Genomic DNA, 18345 nt, shown 5'->3' with positions numbered 1-18345 from the left:
CGTTTTCCGTAGAAGTCTCTGAGTTTTTGGCAGATTTGAGTAGCTTTTCTTCTGTGATGCTATGTGCTTATTTTCTTTTCCTGAAATTTGAACTCTATTTTGGAAATGGTTCTAAGTATGATGTTGGTATTTGAAAATCTCCATGAATCACTCAGTAACAAGTGACCACATGCTTTGCACTAAACTTCTTTGGGGGTATCTAGCTAAAATTGAATCCTAGGCTAATTGCTATTTCTTTCAAGTGAAAAAAAAAAATAAATCTTTCTTTCCAAACCAATTAATTTTAGTATGTTAGATGTAAAATGGTTGCCTAAAAGAATCAAAGCACGAACTACTAGTTGTTTCTTGTCAAGGAAATAAAAGGTGTTTAACTTACTTTCCACCCCAGTAGAGTTTGGTTGTTATGACCAGGCTGGACCTCCTGTATGTTAAACAAACACACAGAGAAATAGTAAATGAATTGCTGGTTACAGTACTGAGTCATATTATTATTATAGCACCAGAAAGAATTTATTGTACCTCACATTTTAAGAAATTGGTGAAGAGATAAATTTGTTCATTTATGTCATTGAAACCTAAGGACAAAGGGAAGCTGATGAGTGGGGACTTGAAGTCAGATCCAAGAGAAAGAGTTCTGAAGGGAAGGGAACTTTACTTGGAGGGGCCAGATGAGGAGGAGGAGGGCTGTGACAACACACAGGTGATTGGGTGGTAGTAAAGCAAAGGTGAGCGGTAGGCATGGAGAGTCAGAAAGGAAAGTGAGAAGAGTAAGTAAGAAGACTTAAAGCATGGACTGCATTAGGAACTCAAATAGACAGTCACCAACTAACACTCATCGAGCATCTGACATAGTGTTGATTGATCATGAACTTTCCTGGGGGTACATCCACCCTCTGCCAAGGACAATGGACCTTAGTGTCTCTGAGTTATGACTCTTTCCAACCAACTGGAAAGAGTCATGCAACCAATTGCATTCACAGGAAAGAACTGACTACATGGGAATATGAATAAATTTAGTCAATAAATAGGAATAAAATTTCTTTGAGTGTCTTATTAAATGGAAATGTTATTTTAGAAAAACAATCCTAAAAATCCTTAACTCAAAGTTTTACCACTTTATTCCTAAGGGAATGAAATGTGGGAATCTTGTCAGCAAATTCATTACTTCCTCAAAACCACACCCAAGGGCAGGAAATGCAATCACACCATTATGATTGTGGAATATGAATATGTCTTGAGAACTATAGTCATATAATTTAAAATTGGGAGGCAGATCTCAATGTAATTTACTTTCTCCAAGTATATAATTCAATTGAACTGGTCGAGGAAAAAAAAAGGCATTTGAGATTCAAAGGTTAAGACCAAACTTCAGGAGTATTTGAAACAAGGCATTTATAACTCAGCTGTGGAGTCGATGCCTGGGGCCCTCAGATATAAAAGCCTAGCATGATTAATGATAACCAATGCGGAATGGCGGTGACAACTCTGACAACTTGGCTGCAACAAGAAAAATTTGTAGAAAATGTCAGTAACCCCATCCCCTTGAAGTTAATTCCCTGAAAAGTAATTTGAATCACTGTAACAGAAGGTCTACAAATATACGCATCTGGAGATTACACACCCCAAAAGGGCTGATGCACTTTCCAGGTTAATCCATCAACCTCGTGATACGTAGTATAATAGCAATCTGCCACAGGGGAGCTGGGTCTCCTTCAGCAAACATTTTCAGAGCTTCAACACAAAGCTCTGGATGGAATCTGATTAAAAAATTAGTGCAGCCCTCTGGATTATTCAGAGCAACTGGGCCTGCCAAGGCCGCACATTTTTCCAAAATTAGGCTTTCTGTAAAATGTTTGGCCTCTATGGATGTGCACACTAATATTTATGTTCAAATAGCAAGAGTAGACAACAACCTGATGAATCATCACTGACCTCCCGGAGGCATCCAGAGCAACTCTTCTGAGTGGGTGAAGAATGATATTGTGAATATTTCATATTGATATAGCACAGCTTTCAATATTCTTTTGTCCACCTTATCTCACTTTATCAGCACAACACTCCATGAACAGTTATGCCATCCATTTTATAGGTGGGGAAAGTGAGGCTCAGAAAAGAGAAGTAACTTGCCCTGGACAACACACCTAGCCAAGCGGTGGTCTTGGGACAAGTAGGCAAGGATGCTGGTTGAAACTGCATTTGTAGCCTCCATGCTGTGATGTTATGGTTTATCTTTTCAGCAAGCTCGGGTGGGCAGCTGTGAACTGATATGACCTGATATCAATTTTCTGTAGCATGGGGATAGCTTGAGTTTTTATTTGCAAGACAGAAAGGCAGTTTGTGAAAGATGCATGTTAATCTATTTTCTACAAAACGTGTAGAAGAAGCTTTGCAAAGTATGGTGAGTGATGAGTAGACATTCTCTGGACGCAGAGGGGAAGAGAACTACAGCACCGAAGTTTCCCCTTCATCCTCAGGTGTACTCTGGCAGCTGACACCTCGCTGTTGATCTCACTGGACATTAGTGGACTCATCTCCAAGGTCTCTGTTATAGGTTGAATTGTGTCCCCCGCAAAAGGTATGTTGAAATCCTATCCCCCAGTACCTCAGAATGTGAGATTATTTGGAAATAGGGTCATTGCAGATGTAATTAGTTAAATTAAGATGAGGTGATACTGGAGTAAGGTGGGCCCTTTATCCAATATGACTGGTGTCTTTATAAGAAGACGCACAGAAACACGAGGGGAGAATGCCATATGAAGCCAGAGGCAGAGGTTGAAGAGCTGCAGTTGTAAGCCACAGAATGCCAATGAAGCTAGGAAGAGGCAAAGGAGGATTCAGAAAGAGCATGCCCTTGCCCAAATATTCATTTTGTACTTTTGGACCCCAGAACAGAGAGAATAAATTACTGTTGTTTTAAGCCACCCAGTTTGTAGCACATTGTTACAGCAGCCCTGAGAAAGTGATACAGTCCAATCTGAGCAGCGATGGATGAGCCAACATTCTGAGTAGGAAGGTGACTCAGGCAAGGTGGAGGACTGGGTGGGGATGTGAATATTTTTCCGTATTTAAGGTTGAATACAATATTCTTTTCACATTCTTACAGTCCCTGGAGTAGGGAAAGAGGAGAGGGAGAGGGAGAAAGAGGTCACCAAAGTTTATTTGTTCATATCGCCATACACTTCTGGGTCTCCATTTCCACTCGTCCTATAGAATGGTTATTTATTTGGCCGTCAGCCGATCTTATACCAGAGCAGAAGAGGACTCCAGATTTGTCCTGTGGCCTTGGCTGGACTCGGCCTGATCCTGTACTCATGCTGGGGGAGAAGCAGCTATTGGTGCTGACAGGTGTAGTGAGATGGAGGGGGGTGGCTCCCCACCCCGCCACCACTATTGCATCACTCGTTACTATTTGCTTTGGCTCCAGAAGGTGATGGGATGCAACAGGACCCCTCAAGGATAGCAGATGAAGCACTTTCCTGAATGCCCAGATAACAGGGCTCCCAGCGCACAGGAGAGATGCTGGCTAATTGTGTTCAGATAAGAAAGCTTTGGGATATTTATCCCAAGGGTTTCTTGTTTCATCATTTCTTTGCATCCAGAGTTGTTAAAAAAATGAACAATGAACATAAATATGTGTGTAGAGATAATAAGTTTTCTGTCAGCTGGCTTCCTTCACCAGATTACCACAAATGGCAGTCAGAAACCATGAAAATGCCACTTTCTTTTACGCACAAATATCTCATGAACATTCTCTGCTCAACCCATGGTAATTCATTGTGATCAATGACAAGTCAATTACTTTTGAAGCACAAGTAATGAGCTCGCTAATATTTATTTTCAAGGTGCTGTAAATCATTTCTTTACTAAGAATTGACTTTTTTTGACAGCCTTTTGGTCAGCTGTCATGCAATTTTATTTTCTCTTCTCTGGTACAAAATAACAACAGTCTTTTTAAAGGCAAGTAAATGATTACGGTGAATGCATTACCTCCAGCCCTTCTTCTTGATAATGCTCCCCAGAATCACTTCCGCCCTGAAGAGGAAACAGATAATGTCTTAGGATACAGTGTCCTGGAAACGCAAGAGTCAATCCAAAACACCAGATCCCCTCCTTGTTTGAACTCTCAGTGCCTACATGTCCCGAAAATAGAAGCTGCTCTCGGCTGGTAGCAGTTTCCACTGTTTCTGCTTGTGCCTGCGGAATCCTGCTCCTGGAGCATTCCAGAAGCACCTGCCAAATCCTGACACACTGGCAGGAGACCGCCTGCAGTCCTGATACTAGGAAACAGCAGAGTCACTTGGCAGTTTGGTGTTTTTGAACCAATGATCCCATATATAACTGTCCTCTTTGGCGGTATCCAAAGGGAGTCAAGGGTTTCTTTCTAATGGCTGTGGTCTCCGATTGTGACTGGGGAGGACAATGAGGCCTCATGCTTTTCAGACAGAAAATACTGACTCCAGGCGATCTTGCAGGATAAAAGAACCTATGTGTGGCTTTAGATGTCCCAAAGCCAGGATTGGGATGGGCATGCAGCAGCCCACATAGAGAATGTCCTGGATTCCAGTGACAAGCGTCATAGGAGAAGGATATAAGAAGTCGTAGGGAAGTGTCCTTCCTGCCGCTGACTCCGGTCGTGGAGAGTTATACTGAAGACACCCTCACCATCCTCTCCCCCTCCACCTACCCCAGCTGGGACCCAAGCTTAAGGAGACCAAAACTTCCTTCTAGGTTCCTCCCAGCCAGACCAACATTGTAAGAAGTAGGTGGGCTCTCAGGCTTTGTGAATGGTGACATCAATATAATCAGCACTTTATCCATTAGCATCTGTCTCTGTTGGAGTGTACAGCCTGGCAATAAACCATGAGGTGGGTTAGCTGTGGGGCATGCCCCAAGTAGATACGTGTTGAATGTTACTTCTGGGTTCTTTCCCCAGACTCTCTTGCACCCTTGCATTTCACAGTGGGAACCTATCTCATTACACAAGGACAATCAATCAATAATTAATCAGGACCGATTATCCTTTACAACAGGAATACAAACATAGCTCTAAAAGACTTGTTAATCACTCCCCCTTTTTCAGCCTTAGGCCCACTTGGTAACAAGCAGGATTTAACAAAAGAAGAAAACGCTGAGATAGGGTAGGATGTGGAAAGGAACAAGCCGTCGTCAATTGTATTTTCTCTCCTTGGACTCAATAGAAAACATCAAGGATGTGGGCTCTGAACCTCCCTGATGGTCCTTAAACACAGACATGCCCTTGAAAGGAGGAAACCCAGGCTAGGAAAATGCACTTTTATCAAGCAGTGATGAACCTGATACAGCAGTCTGACTGTTATTCTTACCTGGAAGCAGGGGAATTAGGCGTACAGGTGATTACACTCCTCAGCCCTGTTAGAAAATTGCAGAGCTGCTCAAGCAGCTGTCCAGATGTTTAGCTTCTTTCCTGCATCCACGTTCATAGCAGGAGGCCAAGGCGTTCCACTTCTGTTGAATGTGCTTATTGTGCAGGAACAGAGGGCATGGACCTTGAAGGCACAGCACCCATGTGTTCTGACTTAGCAGTGAGCCCTATCCCAGAGCCCCAAACCTGCTCTCAGGTCCATAGAAGGTTAGAGCTAGCTGTGACTTCTCCAGCAGAAGAAGCAAGGCCTCTTTGCAGCGCTCTCTGTCCTTAGAATGGGGTCCGAAATGTCCTCTTATAAAAGATATTGGGTTTCTTGGCATCTTTGGAAGCCCCTCCTTTAATCTCTGATTTACCTGTAATGCCCGGTGGAGGGACAGGCCTGCTTCCCTGCAGAGAGGATGTGTCCATTTCCCTCGGGGTTGAGGAACTACGAGGTGTGGTTATGAAATTATGAGACTAGCTTTGGAACACCACGCTGGAATCTGCTCACTTATGTTAATTACATTCAGCTAATATTTATAGATCTCCACTGCCACCACTCTGATCTCAACCACCTCTGCCCCTCGTGTGGCAATTGCTTCCAGTCCATTCTTCATATAGGGACCAGAGGTAGGCAGAAGGGCCCAGAGATGGTCAATAGCCCCAATTCTGGTGATGGTGGGAGAGGGAGGGAGAAAAGCAACGGCATCAACATGTGTGGGGAGGACAGACCCTTGTCAGCAATGGTCTGGGCAGAGTCTCTTGGTTCCAGAAATGACACCTGAGAGACACATCAGGCACTGACTTACTTTCCAGCGGCGTAGACCTCAGCCGTATCAAAGAGATTCACTCCACTCTCGTAGGCAATTGTCATCAGCCGTTCAGCAACCTGCAAGAGGATGCACAGGTCACGGGGAGGGGGAAGGGTAAGCTGGGATGAAGTGAGAGAGTGGCATGGACATATATACACTACCAAATGTAAAATAGATGGCTAGTGGGAAGCAGCCACACAGCACAGGGAGATCAGCTTGGTGTTTTGTGACCACCTAGAGGGGTGGGATAGGGAGGGTGGGAGGGAGGGAGACGCAAAAGGGAGGAGATGTAGGGATATATGTATACCTATAGCTGATTCACTTTGTTATACAGTAGAAACTAACACAACATTGTAAAGCAATTATACTCCAATAAAGATGTTAAAGGAAAAAAAGGTCAGTCGTAAAAGCCAAATACTTTCTAAAGCTGGGAAGCAACTTGGAATCCTCTGGTGGTCTTTATGAACATGGAAATTTCACCGACCATTCTTGTTTTTCTCAGTTATATTAAAGAAAGAAAGAAGAAAGAAGATTCAACTGGCCTGAATAGGGTAAAAGTACCCCTTCCCTCAGACCTATACTGGGCACTGAGGGATTTCCTTCAGCGCTGGGATAAGTCAGCCACCAGGAACACAGTGAGATGGAGAGACTTGTGTTTCTCACTCTGCTTGGAAGACGTGGTTTGACAACATGCTCTGTGGCACTGCAATCTCACTGACCAAGAGGGTCATTTATATCCCTGGTGACTTCATTTCTCTTCTTTCTCTTTTCCCCAAGCCAACAGGTTCTGGCAGCTGGGTGACTCCTGACCTAAAAGTTTGTAACATTTTTCCCTGGAGGCTTAGCAGACTGTACTGATGAACCAAAAGTTACATGGAGCTGGGACTGTTGGAAAACTCCTGCCACGCACAGCTCAGCACCACCCCAGGCACCATCACAGAACGACCACTAGCCACACTGACACTACATGGAGAGGAGGGGGTGAGTGCACCGGTGCCTCACAGGTCAGCCTAAGACCTCCAAGCTCCTTGTTCCTTCCTTCGTGCTGCTGAACACGAGTGGCAAGTGCAACAGAAGAGCACAGGCAATAGCTATAAACCACACCTTGAGGGATGGCACTGGAGGGACAGCGATAACACTGGAGAAAGGACATTTTTTTCATTTTGCTGATAGACTTATTAGTCAACTGAAAAATTACACACCTCACAAGTATTTGAAATTGATTTTTCCATTATGTTTTTCATTGTGGGCTAAAGGTGCTTCATCAGCATTTCCAAGATAAACTCTTTTCCTGTTGTTTTTTAAATTGGCATACCAAGAAAATTGTCAGGCTAGCACAATGGACTCCATGCAAATCCTTTAGAATAATAGCAGCAAAAATGTTCTTACTGCTTTAAATTTGCTACTGTTATGACATTTCTCCTAAGTAGAAGTTAAAAGTTAAGAACAGTATAGTTTTTCCATCATGACTGCCATATATATATACTTTTAATTTTTAAAATATTTTTGGCTGCTCCGTGCAGTATGTGGGATCCTAGTTCCCTGACCAGGGATCGATCCCATGCCCCACGCAGTGGAAGCATGGAGTCTTAACCACTGGACCACCAGGGAAGTCCCTATATTTTAGAAATTATTTTGCTTGCTTGTATTGTGTATCATCCTTGTGTTATGTCACATGACATACTAGTAGATTATGATTGGGAAATGTTTATAATAAATCTTATCTAGGGAGAAATTTTAAGATAAGATGGAGAATTCTGAATGGAGAATTGAACTAAATGATTGCTGAGATGTTTCCCAATCATGGGATTTGAAGATCCGAATGTGGAATAATGAAAAGAAATCACTGAACTAAGTCAGAGGATCAGTGTCTGGCCTTGAGTGTATCACTTACTAGATACATAAACATGGGCAAATCATTTGACCTCTCTGTGTTTTAGTTTCTTTATCTGCAAAATGAGGATGATTCTGTTCAGGCCCCCTAGGGAGCCCATAGGTCTCAGGGGAAGCTGACCTTACCTCCCTCTAAGGGGGGTCTGGTGGGCCTGGCATGGTTCAGGGAAGGTCATGTGACACATCTGGGCCAATGAGATGTGAGAGGAGATTGGCTGAGGACTTCTGGGAACACTTGCTTGCAGAGTTTCTAGAAGCGACACTCCATCCCTGGAGTTACTATTCTAACTGAGGTCTAGAATTCCTGCTGCTACCTGAGGATGAAGTTGATATACAAAGGAACACAGGGTCAGGAGAATCACTAGGAAATGGAGTGGAGGCTCTGAATGAGTCAACCTGGAAGCCTGCTCTATCTCTGCACTTCTAATTTAAAAGTAAAAATATTTTTTCCCTTATTGGTTAAGCCAATTTCAGTTGAGTTTACTGTTACCTGCAAATGAAGGAAGCTTAACTATGTCACAGATGAGAAAACATAAATAAAACTCTGAAAATTAAGTGCTATAAGATGGTAATATACTCTTATCATTATTTTAAAGTATTATAATTCGCGTGAGTAACATCTATCTTGGTTTTATGATGAAGCCAAATCATCTTTGGGAGGTACCTCACAGTTATCTAGTTTCCAGTTTGAATCCTTTCGATAATATTCCTGCCAAGTGGCTATTCAATAAATGGTTGAACTCTCCCAATAATGGGGACATCACCACCTCCCAAGGTGGCACTAATGATTATGTCACTCAGCACATTACGGTGCGCTCATCCCGGGATCCAATATTTGTATCTGCTTTGTGCCTACGTTGCCACATGGAAATAGTTGAGCTCCATCAATTCAGCCATGGGTGTGACTGTGGTCTGGCTGTGCCTTCATTCCTCCTTGCTGGCAGTCTCTCTGCCGGGCCCTGGGGGGAAGCCACAGCTGTTCTTGGGAAGGACAATCGCTATTTGGTCTGCGTTTGAGGTGAGAGCCTCTGCAGTCATTCACAACAGCTTTATTGTGTAGTTTTTAGAATCATAATTTTGAAATGATTTATTTCAGAGGCCAGCCCTGCATACTCTGACCTGGGCAAGCTGGGCTCACTGCAGCAGGGAGCAGACACTGTCAAGGGGAGAGCAAAGATGAAGGGGGAAATAATATGCTTATAGTTGATCCTTCTGCTCCAAAAGGGAAGATGTATTTGTCTTTCTCTGCTCCAAAAACCATACCAGGCAGTAAAAGGTTATGCACATGCTAGATACAGGGGATTATTAACTTTAGACCTCCTTTCTTCCTTGTCATTTATTGTGCATCTGATTAAAGTCTGCAGCCATTGCTTTGATATCTGTGGATCTGCCTCTGTGCCTCCTCAACTCACCCTTCCTGATGCCAGTCAGAGGGCCCTGGAGTGGAGCTTGTGATGACCACCCTGGTCCTCCTTCAGCGCTCAAGGACTTATTCCCCCAGCTCGTAGGAATGCTGCCATCAGAAGGCACCTGGCTAAAGCGAGTCACCTACCCCAAGGTCAGACCTGCCTCCCAGGGCTGCCTCTATCCAACGACTGGTCATACAAGGGATATAAACACTCAACTCCTCTTGCCCCAACTTGGGACAACCCTGCAGGTCCATCTGAGCTTCAGAGCTCCCCATGGGGTCAGCTGAGGTCATTGCTGAGACTGCATCATGGCCCAACTTCCTGATAACTGTTCTGCATGCTAATTTCCACCAGAGGTCTGCTTCCCAAGGACTCCCCTCTGCAACGAGCTCTCTGTGGTGACCTATGCCCAATAGTGGGAACAGAAATTCAGACAGATAAAAATATGCAGATAAGACTCCTCCCTAGGGCTTCGCTGGTGGCGCAGTGGTTGAGAGTCCGCCTGCCGATGCAGGGGACACGGGTTCATGCCCCGGTCCGGGAGGATCCCACATGCCGCGGAGTGGCTAGGCCCGTGAGCCGTGGCCGCTAAGCCTGCGCGTCCGGAGCCTGTGCTCCGCAACAGGAGAGGCCACAACAGTGAGAGGCCCGCGTACCGCAAAAAAAAAAAAAAAAAAAAAAAAAGACTCCTCCCTATGGACCTATTAAATAACATGGTGACCTTGCGAGTTGTGGAAAAGACCCTTTATCTCCCCAAGCATCTCCTTAGGAATGATAGTAAGAACTACATTTATAAAGGGGAAACAAGATAAAATGGAAAATAATCTTTAAGTCAGCCTTAGCCATTTCCTGTGACTAAACTATTATCCTTGTAAAATGCCAGAATCCCAGGAACTGTATTGTAAAATAGTTTGCTCTGCATTTTCTCTAATCAGCATAATGGAAGCCAAAAGTAACTCACCTCATCTGAAATTTGACCTCCAAATGTCACCCATGTTCCTGGAAAAGAATAAATATTTGCATGTTATTCTTAATCATTTTTCTAATATTGCCCATTAAGGGAAACACTTTTTCTTACATCAGGGCTACTTCAGTAGGTTGCTCATGAAGGTACTTGAATGAGCGGCACTTGGGGGCTGAAGTCCTGCCCATCCTCCTCCTGTCGCTAAGTTCCCCAACAGGGATCTGTATTCCTCTGCATCCCTCTGGATGCCATTTCTTCATTCAAAGGCCCAGTATATGCTAATGGCAGCCCTGTCTACTAAATTCTTTTTCTTCTGACGTAGGACCATGTATGCTGCTGTGCAAGAAGTCCCAAGCCCACTTTGGTGCACACCTATTCTTGCTCCAGCTTAGCTAAGAAGTTATCAGTTCTGAAAGTGAAGGTAAGACCTTGGGTCACATTTCTCCCTTTCTTTGCCTCCAGTGAGGGACTCTATTTTGTGTTCTCTATTCCCTTTCAAAAGGAACCCTCTCAGGGGTCCTTCCAGTCCCCACTTCCAAGCCCCAGGAGATGACACTTAAGCATCTTCTCTCTTATGACCTGCTACTCCAGAATGGAAGTTGCCATTGGTTTTGGGGTGGGGTAGAGGCAGTAGCCAGCATGAGGTTTGGGAAGGCAAGGAGGAGAGGCATAACCAGTAGCCAAAGATTTGCATTTGTAAAACAAGAGGGAAGCAGACACTGAGTGGGCTGTTTCCACTCCAGTCTATAGTCACCTCATTCGTATTCATAATTCTCTCCAGGCAAAGACACTGCACCCAGGTGCTCAGGACAGTGAGGTGACTGCCCCAGCTCCTCTGTCTCAGGAGCTCACAGTTGACAATACTATCAACAAATGCTATGATGGAGGCAAACACAAGGCAGGAAGGGAGGGAGTGCTCTACTCAGACTAGAGGTGGCCCTCAGGAAAGACTTCCCAGAAGAGGTGACACTTTGGTTGAGTTGCAAAGGAAGGAGCTGAATGAAGAGGGGAGGGACAGGCATTCCAGGTCCAGGTAAGAGCATGGGCAAGGCAAGTAGAAAACTTGAGTGGGCTGATGAGCCACGGCGTGGGCTGCTGCTCTGAGGAGTGAAACATGATGTGGAGAGGGAGGGGTGGCAGGAGGTGGCTGGGCACCGTTCGTGTTTGTGGGGGTAACGAAGAGATATGGTTGGAAACTTACGTTTTGTGGTGTGTAACAACAGGATAGCTACTGTTTATGGAACATCTTCCAAATGCCAACAGTACACTGAGAAACGTGTATAAGACGTTTCATCTCTAATAATTTTGACAAACTTACAAGGCAATTTTATTATCCCAATTTCCAGATGAGGACTCTAACATCAACCAACCTAATAAGTGATACACTCAGGATTCCCACACATGCTGGGCTTCCTTTCCACAGCATTTTGCTGCCTCATCAGTAAGCTTCCAAATTAATTATGGCACTTGGATTCATATTCCATAGAAGCATGCTGATGTAACTGTACCTGTTTTCTTCTCAGTTCTCAGGGACTACACAGACGTAGAATATAGGTTATTTTACTGTCACACTCTACACCCCCAGAGGTTGAAAATGGGTGGCTTACAGATTGCACTCAGCTTGCAGACTTGTTTTGCCTGGCAAGAACAATGTTGACCCACTTGATATTTTAATAAACTTGGAATAAGTTACCAACATTTTGATAACTTAAGAGATTAATCTCCTTAATCTTAGTAGATATTTCTTTTAAAAGTCTGATTTCTAGCTTCTCTTAACAACAGAGGATCAGTGGCCCCACACGGCAGACATCCCCTAAATCTGAGGGGCAATGCCCTCTGTGGATGGGCTATACCCTCCCTGTTTAGTCAAAGGTCACACACTTTCCTTTGTATTTCCAACACTGAAATTAATTGGCAGTTGTTATTTAGTACCACGTGTTTACTGCTATTTTTCTTATTGTAAAATTTAGAGAAAAATGGACTTGTGCATCTCCTAAAAGACAAAGTTTAGTATTTCAAGAAAAAATAGGGGTGCACTTTTTTTTGGTGGATGTGAAGAATATCCAAACAAAAAATATTTACAACAGAAAAATTACAACTTAAGGCACTATAATTAAACAAGCCATGACTGGTATACAGAAAAGATGGGCGTTGGGAAACTTAATGGACTGAAGAAATGGCAGCATTTGTTTTGAATGAGAATAAAACAAATGATCTGCTGTGAAACGCAGTTCTCTATTAAGTGAAAAAATTGCCTCAGCATCTAAACCTTTTTACAGACAACACTTTTATAAAAGAGTTTCTTTTGAATGTAGCAGAAATTGTGTCCAGAGCATAAACAAGCACTTGCAAATGTTCATATAATCAGAAACACTGTCGCTCAGCATGTTAAAAATACGGCTGAGCGTTTCGCTGGTGGCACAGTGGTTGAGAATCTGCCTGCCAATGCAGGGGACACGGGTTCGAGCCCTGGTCTGGGAAGATCCCACATGCCACGGAACAACTAGGTCCGTGAGCCACAACTACTGAGCCTGCGCGTCTGGAGCCTGTGCTCTGCAACAAGAGAGACCGCGATAGTGAGAGGCCTGCACACCGCGATGAAGAGTGGCCCCCGCTTGCCACAACTAGAGAAAGCCCTCGCACAGAAACGAAGACCCAACACAGCCAATAAATTAATTAATTAAAAAAAATACAGCTGAGAACTTTCAGGATAAGTTAAATTATTGGTGGCATATTCTATTGCAGCAAATGAGCACACAGATATAAATAACAGCACACTGTTAGCTATATTTATCTGCGATGTTTTGAGAATCTTGGAGGGGTCAAAGAATTTTTGAACAAGAAGTCTCTGCAAGGCAACATTACTTTGTGATGAGAAGGGTCTCAGACCATTGGATATAGAAGGCACTGTTCCAAATTTTAAGTGTTACTACAGATCAGGTTCTCACAAAGGGTGGGGCTGACCTTGGACCCATCAAGTGACAGATCAGAGGTGACAGTATTTTGTAGGGGCACTATGCATAAATCCATTAATTTCCTCATTCATCAGAAATTGCTTTGGGCTAAAACGAAACAGGCCATGGATTCACTAATTAATATCATGAATCAGCTATTCTACATCTTGGAGCAAAATCAGGTCAGTGTTTGCTTAATGAATTTGCTGGCTTACTTGTGCTGTGATGTTGGAGAGAATTTTTTTTAACTGTTCATGTCATCAAAGGAAATAGTCCCATTTCCACTTAGCAGCAAAGATTGGCTCAAAGTCCCAAGCTTCTTGCTGACATTATACCTCATCGACACCTTGTGAATATTTTTCTATTGGGGCATTCAGAAGTATTTGCACAAATGTCTCATTTGCTTCTCTCAGCACTGACAACGAAGTCTTTGGAAAATTCATTTGTTAAAGAATAATTTGGTTCATCTTCCAACATTGCAGTCAGTTTCCAGATATGAAAGTGGTAGCCTGAAATTTATTCTCTGAAATGGGGCTTTTGAATACAGGATTGCATGCTTTAGGAAAATAAACTGGTATTATTTAGCTTACCTTTCTTAATTGATTTTTGATAGTACAGACGCAGGGCTATGAAGTTATCAAACTGTACTACAAAATGGTATTGAAGACTATGACAACACTGAAAGCTGGGACTGTACACCCATCTTGGAGGAAATAATCTTCCTATCCACATTGGGAAGAGCTTATGTTTAGGAGCAGTTTTATTCCAAAATTAATCTGAAAAACTACTTACCAACCCCAGTTTACATATTTAAGGCTGCATACCATACATCACAGAGAAAACCACAGGGCCTGACTGACATTTTGGTACAGAAGAAAAGACACTAGGTTTCTGATGTCAGGTCAAAGCAGTAATGAATTATAAGGTAATGATAATAATAATAATAAATGCTTTTCTTTTTCAGCTTTAGATTAAAAGTTTAAATATAAAATAGAATATGGATATCAGTGCTGCGGAGGAATGGCTGTTGGCCTGTGGTGGGTTCAAGATCCCTGGCTGGTTGGGGTCTCCCGTGCTCTGCTTCTCCCCACTGAGCTACTGCCTGGTGCAGCGGAAGCCATGGCGCTCTGGATCACCAGGAACTGAACATTAATGCTGAAAATAACGTGAAGGTCAGTATGGCAGGCGCAAAGTGAGTGCCTGTGGCCACTGTTGCAGCCTCTAAGCCCGGGCTGAGGCCCAGAACAGCGCTTGGGGACATCGGTAACAGAGTCAGTAAAGAGCCACAGGCCAAATTGCCCCTGAAAAAGGAAGCAAAAACTCTAGCTGCTGGAAAAGTTATTGCTAAAAAACTACCAAAACCTCTGGAAAAGACACCTGTACCTGCGCTGAAGCCCCACCTGGAGCCGGATCTGGAGCCAGAGCCAGAACCCGAGCCTGTTAAAGAACAGAAACTTCCCCCTGAGCCTATTTTGGTTGATACTCCCTCTCCAAGCCCCATGGAAACACCTGGCTGTGCCCCTGCAGGAGAATATGTGTGTCAGGCTTTCTCTGATGTAATTCTTACAGCGAGTGATGTGGAGGCAGAAGATGGAGCGGATCCAAACCTTTGTAGTGAAGATGTAAAAGATATCTATGCTTATCTGAGACAACTGGAGCAAGAGCAAGCAGTCAGACCAAAATACCTACTGGGTCATGAAGTGACTGGAAACATGAGAGCCATCCTAATTGACTGGCTAGTGCAGGTTCAAATGAAATTCAGATTACTCCAGGAGATCATGTACATGACTGTTTCCATTATTGATCGGTTCATGCAGGATAATTGTGTGCCCGAGAAGATGCTGCAGCTGGCTGGTGTCACTGCCATGTTTATTGCAAGCAAATATGAGGAAATGTACCCTCCAGAAATTGGTGACTCTGCCTTTGTGACTGACAACACTTACACTAAGTACCAAATCAGACAGATGGAAATGAATATTCTAAGAGCTTTAAATTTTAGTCTGGGTCGCCCTCTACCCCTGCGTTCTCTTCGGAGAGCATCTAAGATTGGAGAGGTTGATGTTGAGCTACATACTTTGGCCAAGTATCTGATGGAACTAACTATGTTGAACTACCATATGGTGCACTTTCCTCCTTCTCAGATTGCAGCGGGAGCTTTTTGCTTAGCACTGAAAATTCTTGATAATGGTGAATGGACACCAACTCTACAGCATTACCTGTCATACACTGAAGAATCCCTTCTTGTTGTTATGCAACACCTGGCTAAGAATATAGTCATGGTGAATCGTGGGCTTACAAAGCACATGACTATCAAGAACAAGTATGCCGCGTCTAAGCACACTAAGATCAGCACTCTAGCACAGCTGAATTCTGCACTAGTTCAAGATTTAGCCAAGGCTGTGGCAAAGGTGTAACTTGCAAACTTTGGAATACTATAAAATCTGCAAATAAAATTGGCACCATGTGCCATCTGTACACATTATATGTTACATTTATTTACTTTTAATAAAGTTGTAGTCCTTTTTACTAAAAAAAAAGAGTATGGCTATCATATATATTTACATTAAGTTATATGCCTACACCATAATGTAGTAAAAATGAAGAGTTTGGTTGCTTTTGGGGATTTTGTCATTCTTCCATTCAGCTTACTTTGTTTAGGTAGGATACATCCCTGGCCCTTTAGACATTTGTTATTTATATATTTTTATAGTTACTTGTTTACAAACTTTATATCCTTTACTAGAGAGTAAGCTATCTGAGGGTTAGGGTTTTATTTAATTTATATTCTTACCTCCACAGCCCTAGAATGAAAGTGAGTCCTTAGTAGATGGTTGGTAATTATCTGGTTAAATTGAATTGAATTGGCTTTTTGACTATCATTAATGTACAAAATACTGGGATAGTTTCCCACCAAATAAACATTTATTTTGATTTATATAAACATGAAAAATACTCATCAATAGTCTTCAGTTCTAGTCCCTATGAGATTGATGTGTTTCTCCTCATCCTCTGGTACCCACGCAGCAGTGCCCCCTCCTGGAGAAGGGCAGGTGGAAGGTCCTTCTCCCTGGCTGCAAGGCCTGGGGGTGGGGGGGTGAGGGCACAGTGTAGGCAGGGTCCACCGCCACCCATGAGGATGAGTTGCCACTTAAAAATGAGACATATTCCCTCAGGATGGAGAGGGATCAAGTGGCAGCTTTCCAGACAAGGGAACTCTGCTTGTACGATTTTATCTCTACTACCCCCCTCCACAAGATGTAAGGTGGTTTATTAATTAACACAATTCTCAAAAACCTTTGGTGGCAGTTTTCTTGATCGTTTTTCTCCCTCTAATGAGAACACGCCTGCTTGAGACATAGGAGGGCATATGATTATTTCACTGTGAAATCTCAAATTAGCGGGATGTCATTTAGAAGATCATTTTACTTAACTGACACTTGTTATTTCTAACCTTTTAAAAGCAGAGGGAGTATAAAGAGAACTTTGAACTGTTATTGTGTCTTCTGTTGAAACTCCTTCATGTACCAAGGAATATATGCTTTGAAAACCTCTGTTTGAGGCCCTTGGCATACACCTACCAGGGCATAGAAAATGATCGGTGAAACATAAAAAGAAAAAGAAAACTACCCTGACACACACACACACACACTTATCTTGGTTACTTAATTACCTTGGTGGTGGTTTACAGGGTAGCTGCTAAGCATAAGGAAACATGCATATCGTTTAAATGATCCCCTTGCCTGTATGAAGACATATTTAGATATTCAGAAGTAATAATGTTTGTGCAGGTAGGCTACCTCCCTGGCCCTTTAACATCTCACGTCACCATAGTGCAATTATCAAAACCGGGAAATGAACACTAGTACAGTACTAGTTAACTAAACTACAGACTTTGTTTTCAATTTCATTGTCCTTTTTTTCTGTTCCAGGATCCTAGGCAGGACCCAACATTGCATTTCATGTTCACGTCTCCTTAGTGTCCTCTCATCTGTGACAGTCCTCAGTCTTTCCTTGTCTGACACTTTTGAAGAGCACTGATCAAGTACTTGATAGAATGTCCCTCAATTAGGGTTTGGATCATTTTAAGTTTATAGATTTGGTGACTTCTTTTTCTATACTGTATTTTGACTTGTTTATGTTTTGGATATATTTTTTATAACTATCAAGAAGGCAATATAAAAATGCAATTATAATATTTATTATGCCACAGTTAACTTTTCTTCATTCTTTTATTAAACAAGTATTTATCTGAGTCTACCATGTGCCAGGCCTTGTACTTAAATTATCAGGATACAACAGTGAGAAAATTATTTCTCCCCTCATGGAGCAGATTTAAGAGGAAAGACAAAATAATAAGAAATAATAAATAATAAGAAAAATAAGTTAAATACATAGTGTTTATTTATGAATGTTAATTTCATCAATAAATAAAATATAAAATGCAGTTGATTGATGAGTGTTAAAGAAAGTCATGTTTATAAGGTGGGCTACAGTAGGTAAAATGCCAGGGGATAGGGCTGAGATTTTAGATGGGGTGGCCAGATAAGGTTCACAATGAAAGTGGCTTTTGAGAAAAGACCCAAAGAAAGTAAAGGAGTTTGCCATGCAGTTACCTTGGGGAAGAACGTTTCAACGGGGAAAATGGGGAAAACAATGTGGAGGGGGCTTACTTGGCATGTTCAAGGTCAATGAGGAAGCCAGTGTGGCCAGAGAAGAGAAGAGGAGGTCTGAGGGGTAATGGGGAACAGATTGTATGGGGTGATATCAATCATAAGAAGGACCTTGGAGAGGAGTTTTGAATAGAGAAGTGACACAGTCTGACACTCTCTGAAAAGGAACCTCTGCTGTGGTGTTGACGGCACACCTCTGAGGCTGAGGCTGAAGTGCCAGCACCAGTGAGGAGGCTGTGGTGGTAAATCCAGGTGAGACA

General features: G+C 42.9%; 1 protein-coding gene and 1 pseudogene across 3 annotated transcripts in view; one reads left to right on the top strand and one right to left on the bottom strand.

The window, feature by feature from the left end:
* KCNAB1 (potassium voltage-gated channel subfamily A regulatory beta subunit 1) overlaps positions 1 to 18345 on the bottom strand; it is a 399544-nt gene that overhangs the window by 71756 nt on the left and 309443 nt on the right. For all 3 annotated transcript variants that reach the window (XM_067737834.1, XM_067737835.1, XM_067737836.1), the window contains exons 3-6: positions 10459 to 10496; positions 6193 to 6272; positions 3988 to 4032; positions 377 to 421 (exon numbers count right to left, since the gene is read on the bottom strand). In XM_067737834.1, the coding sequence (XP_067593935.1) occupies positions 377 to 421; positions 3988 to 4032; positions 6193 to 6272; positions 10459 to 10496 (208 nt within the window). The remainder of the gene's footprint in view (positions 1 to 376; positions 422 to 3987; positions 4033 to 6192; positions 6273 to 10458; positions 10497 to 18345) is intronic.
* Positions 14520 to 15925, top strand: LOC137224414 (G2/mitotic-specific cyclin-B1 pseudogene; annotated as a pseudogene).

Source organism: Pseudorca crassidens, chromosome 5 (genome assembly GCF_039906515.1).
Source record: "Pseudorca crassidens isolate mPseCra1 chromosome 5, mPseCra1.hap1, whole genome shotgun sequence".
NCBI classification, from domain to species: Eukaryota; Metazoa; Chordata; class Mammalia; order Artiodactyla; family Delphinidae; genus Pseudorca; species Pseudorca crassidens.
This window is presented reverse-complemented; position numbering and strand designations above follow the sequence as displayed.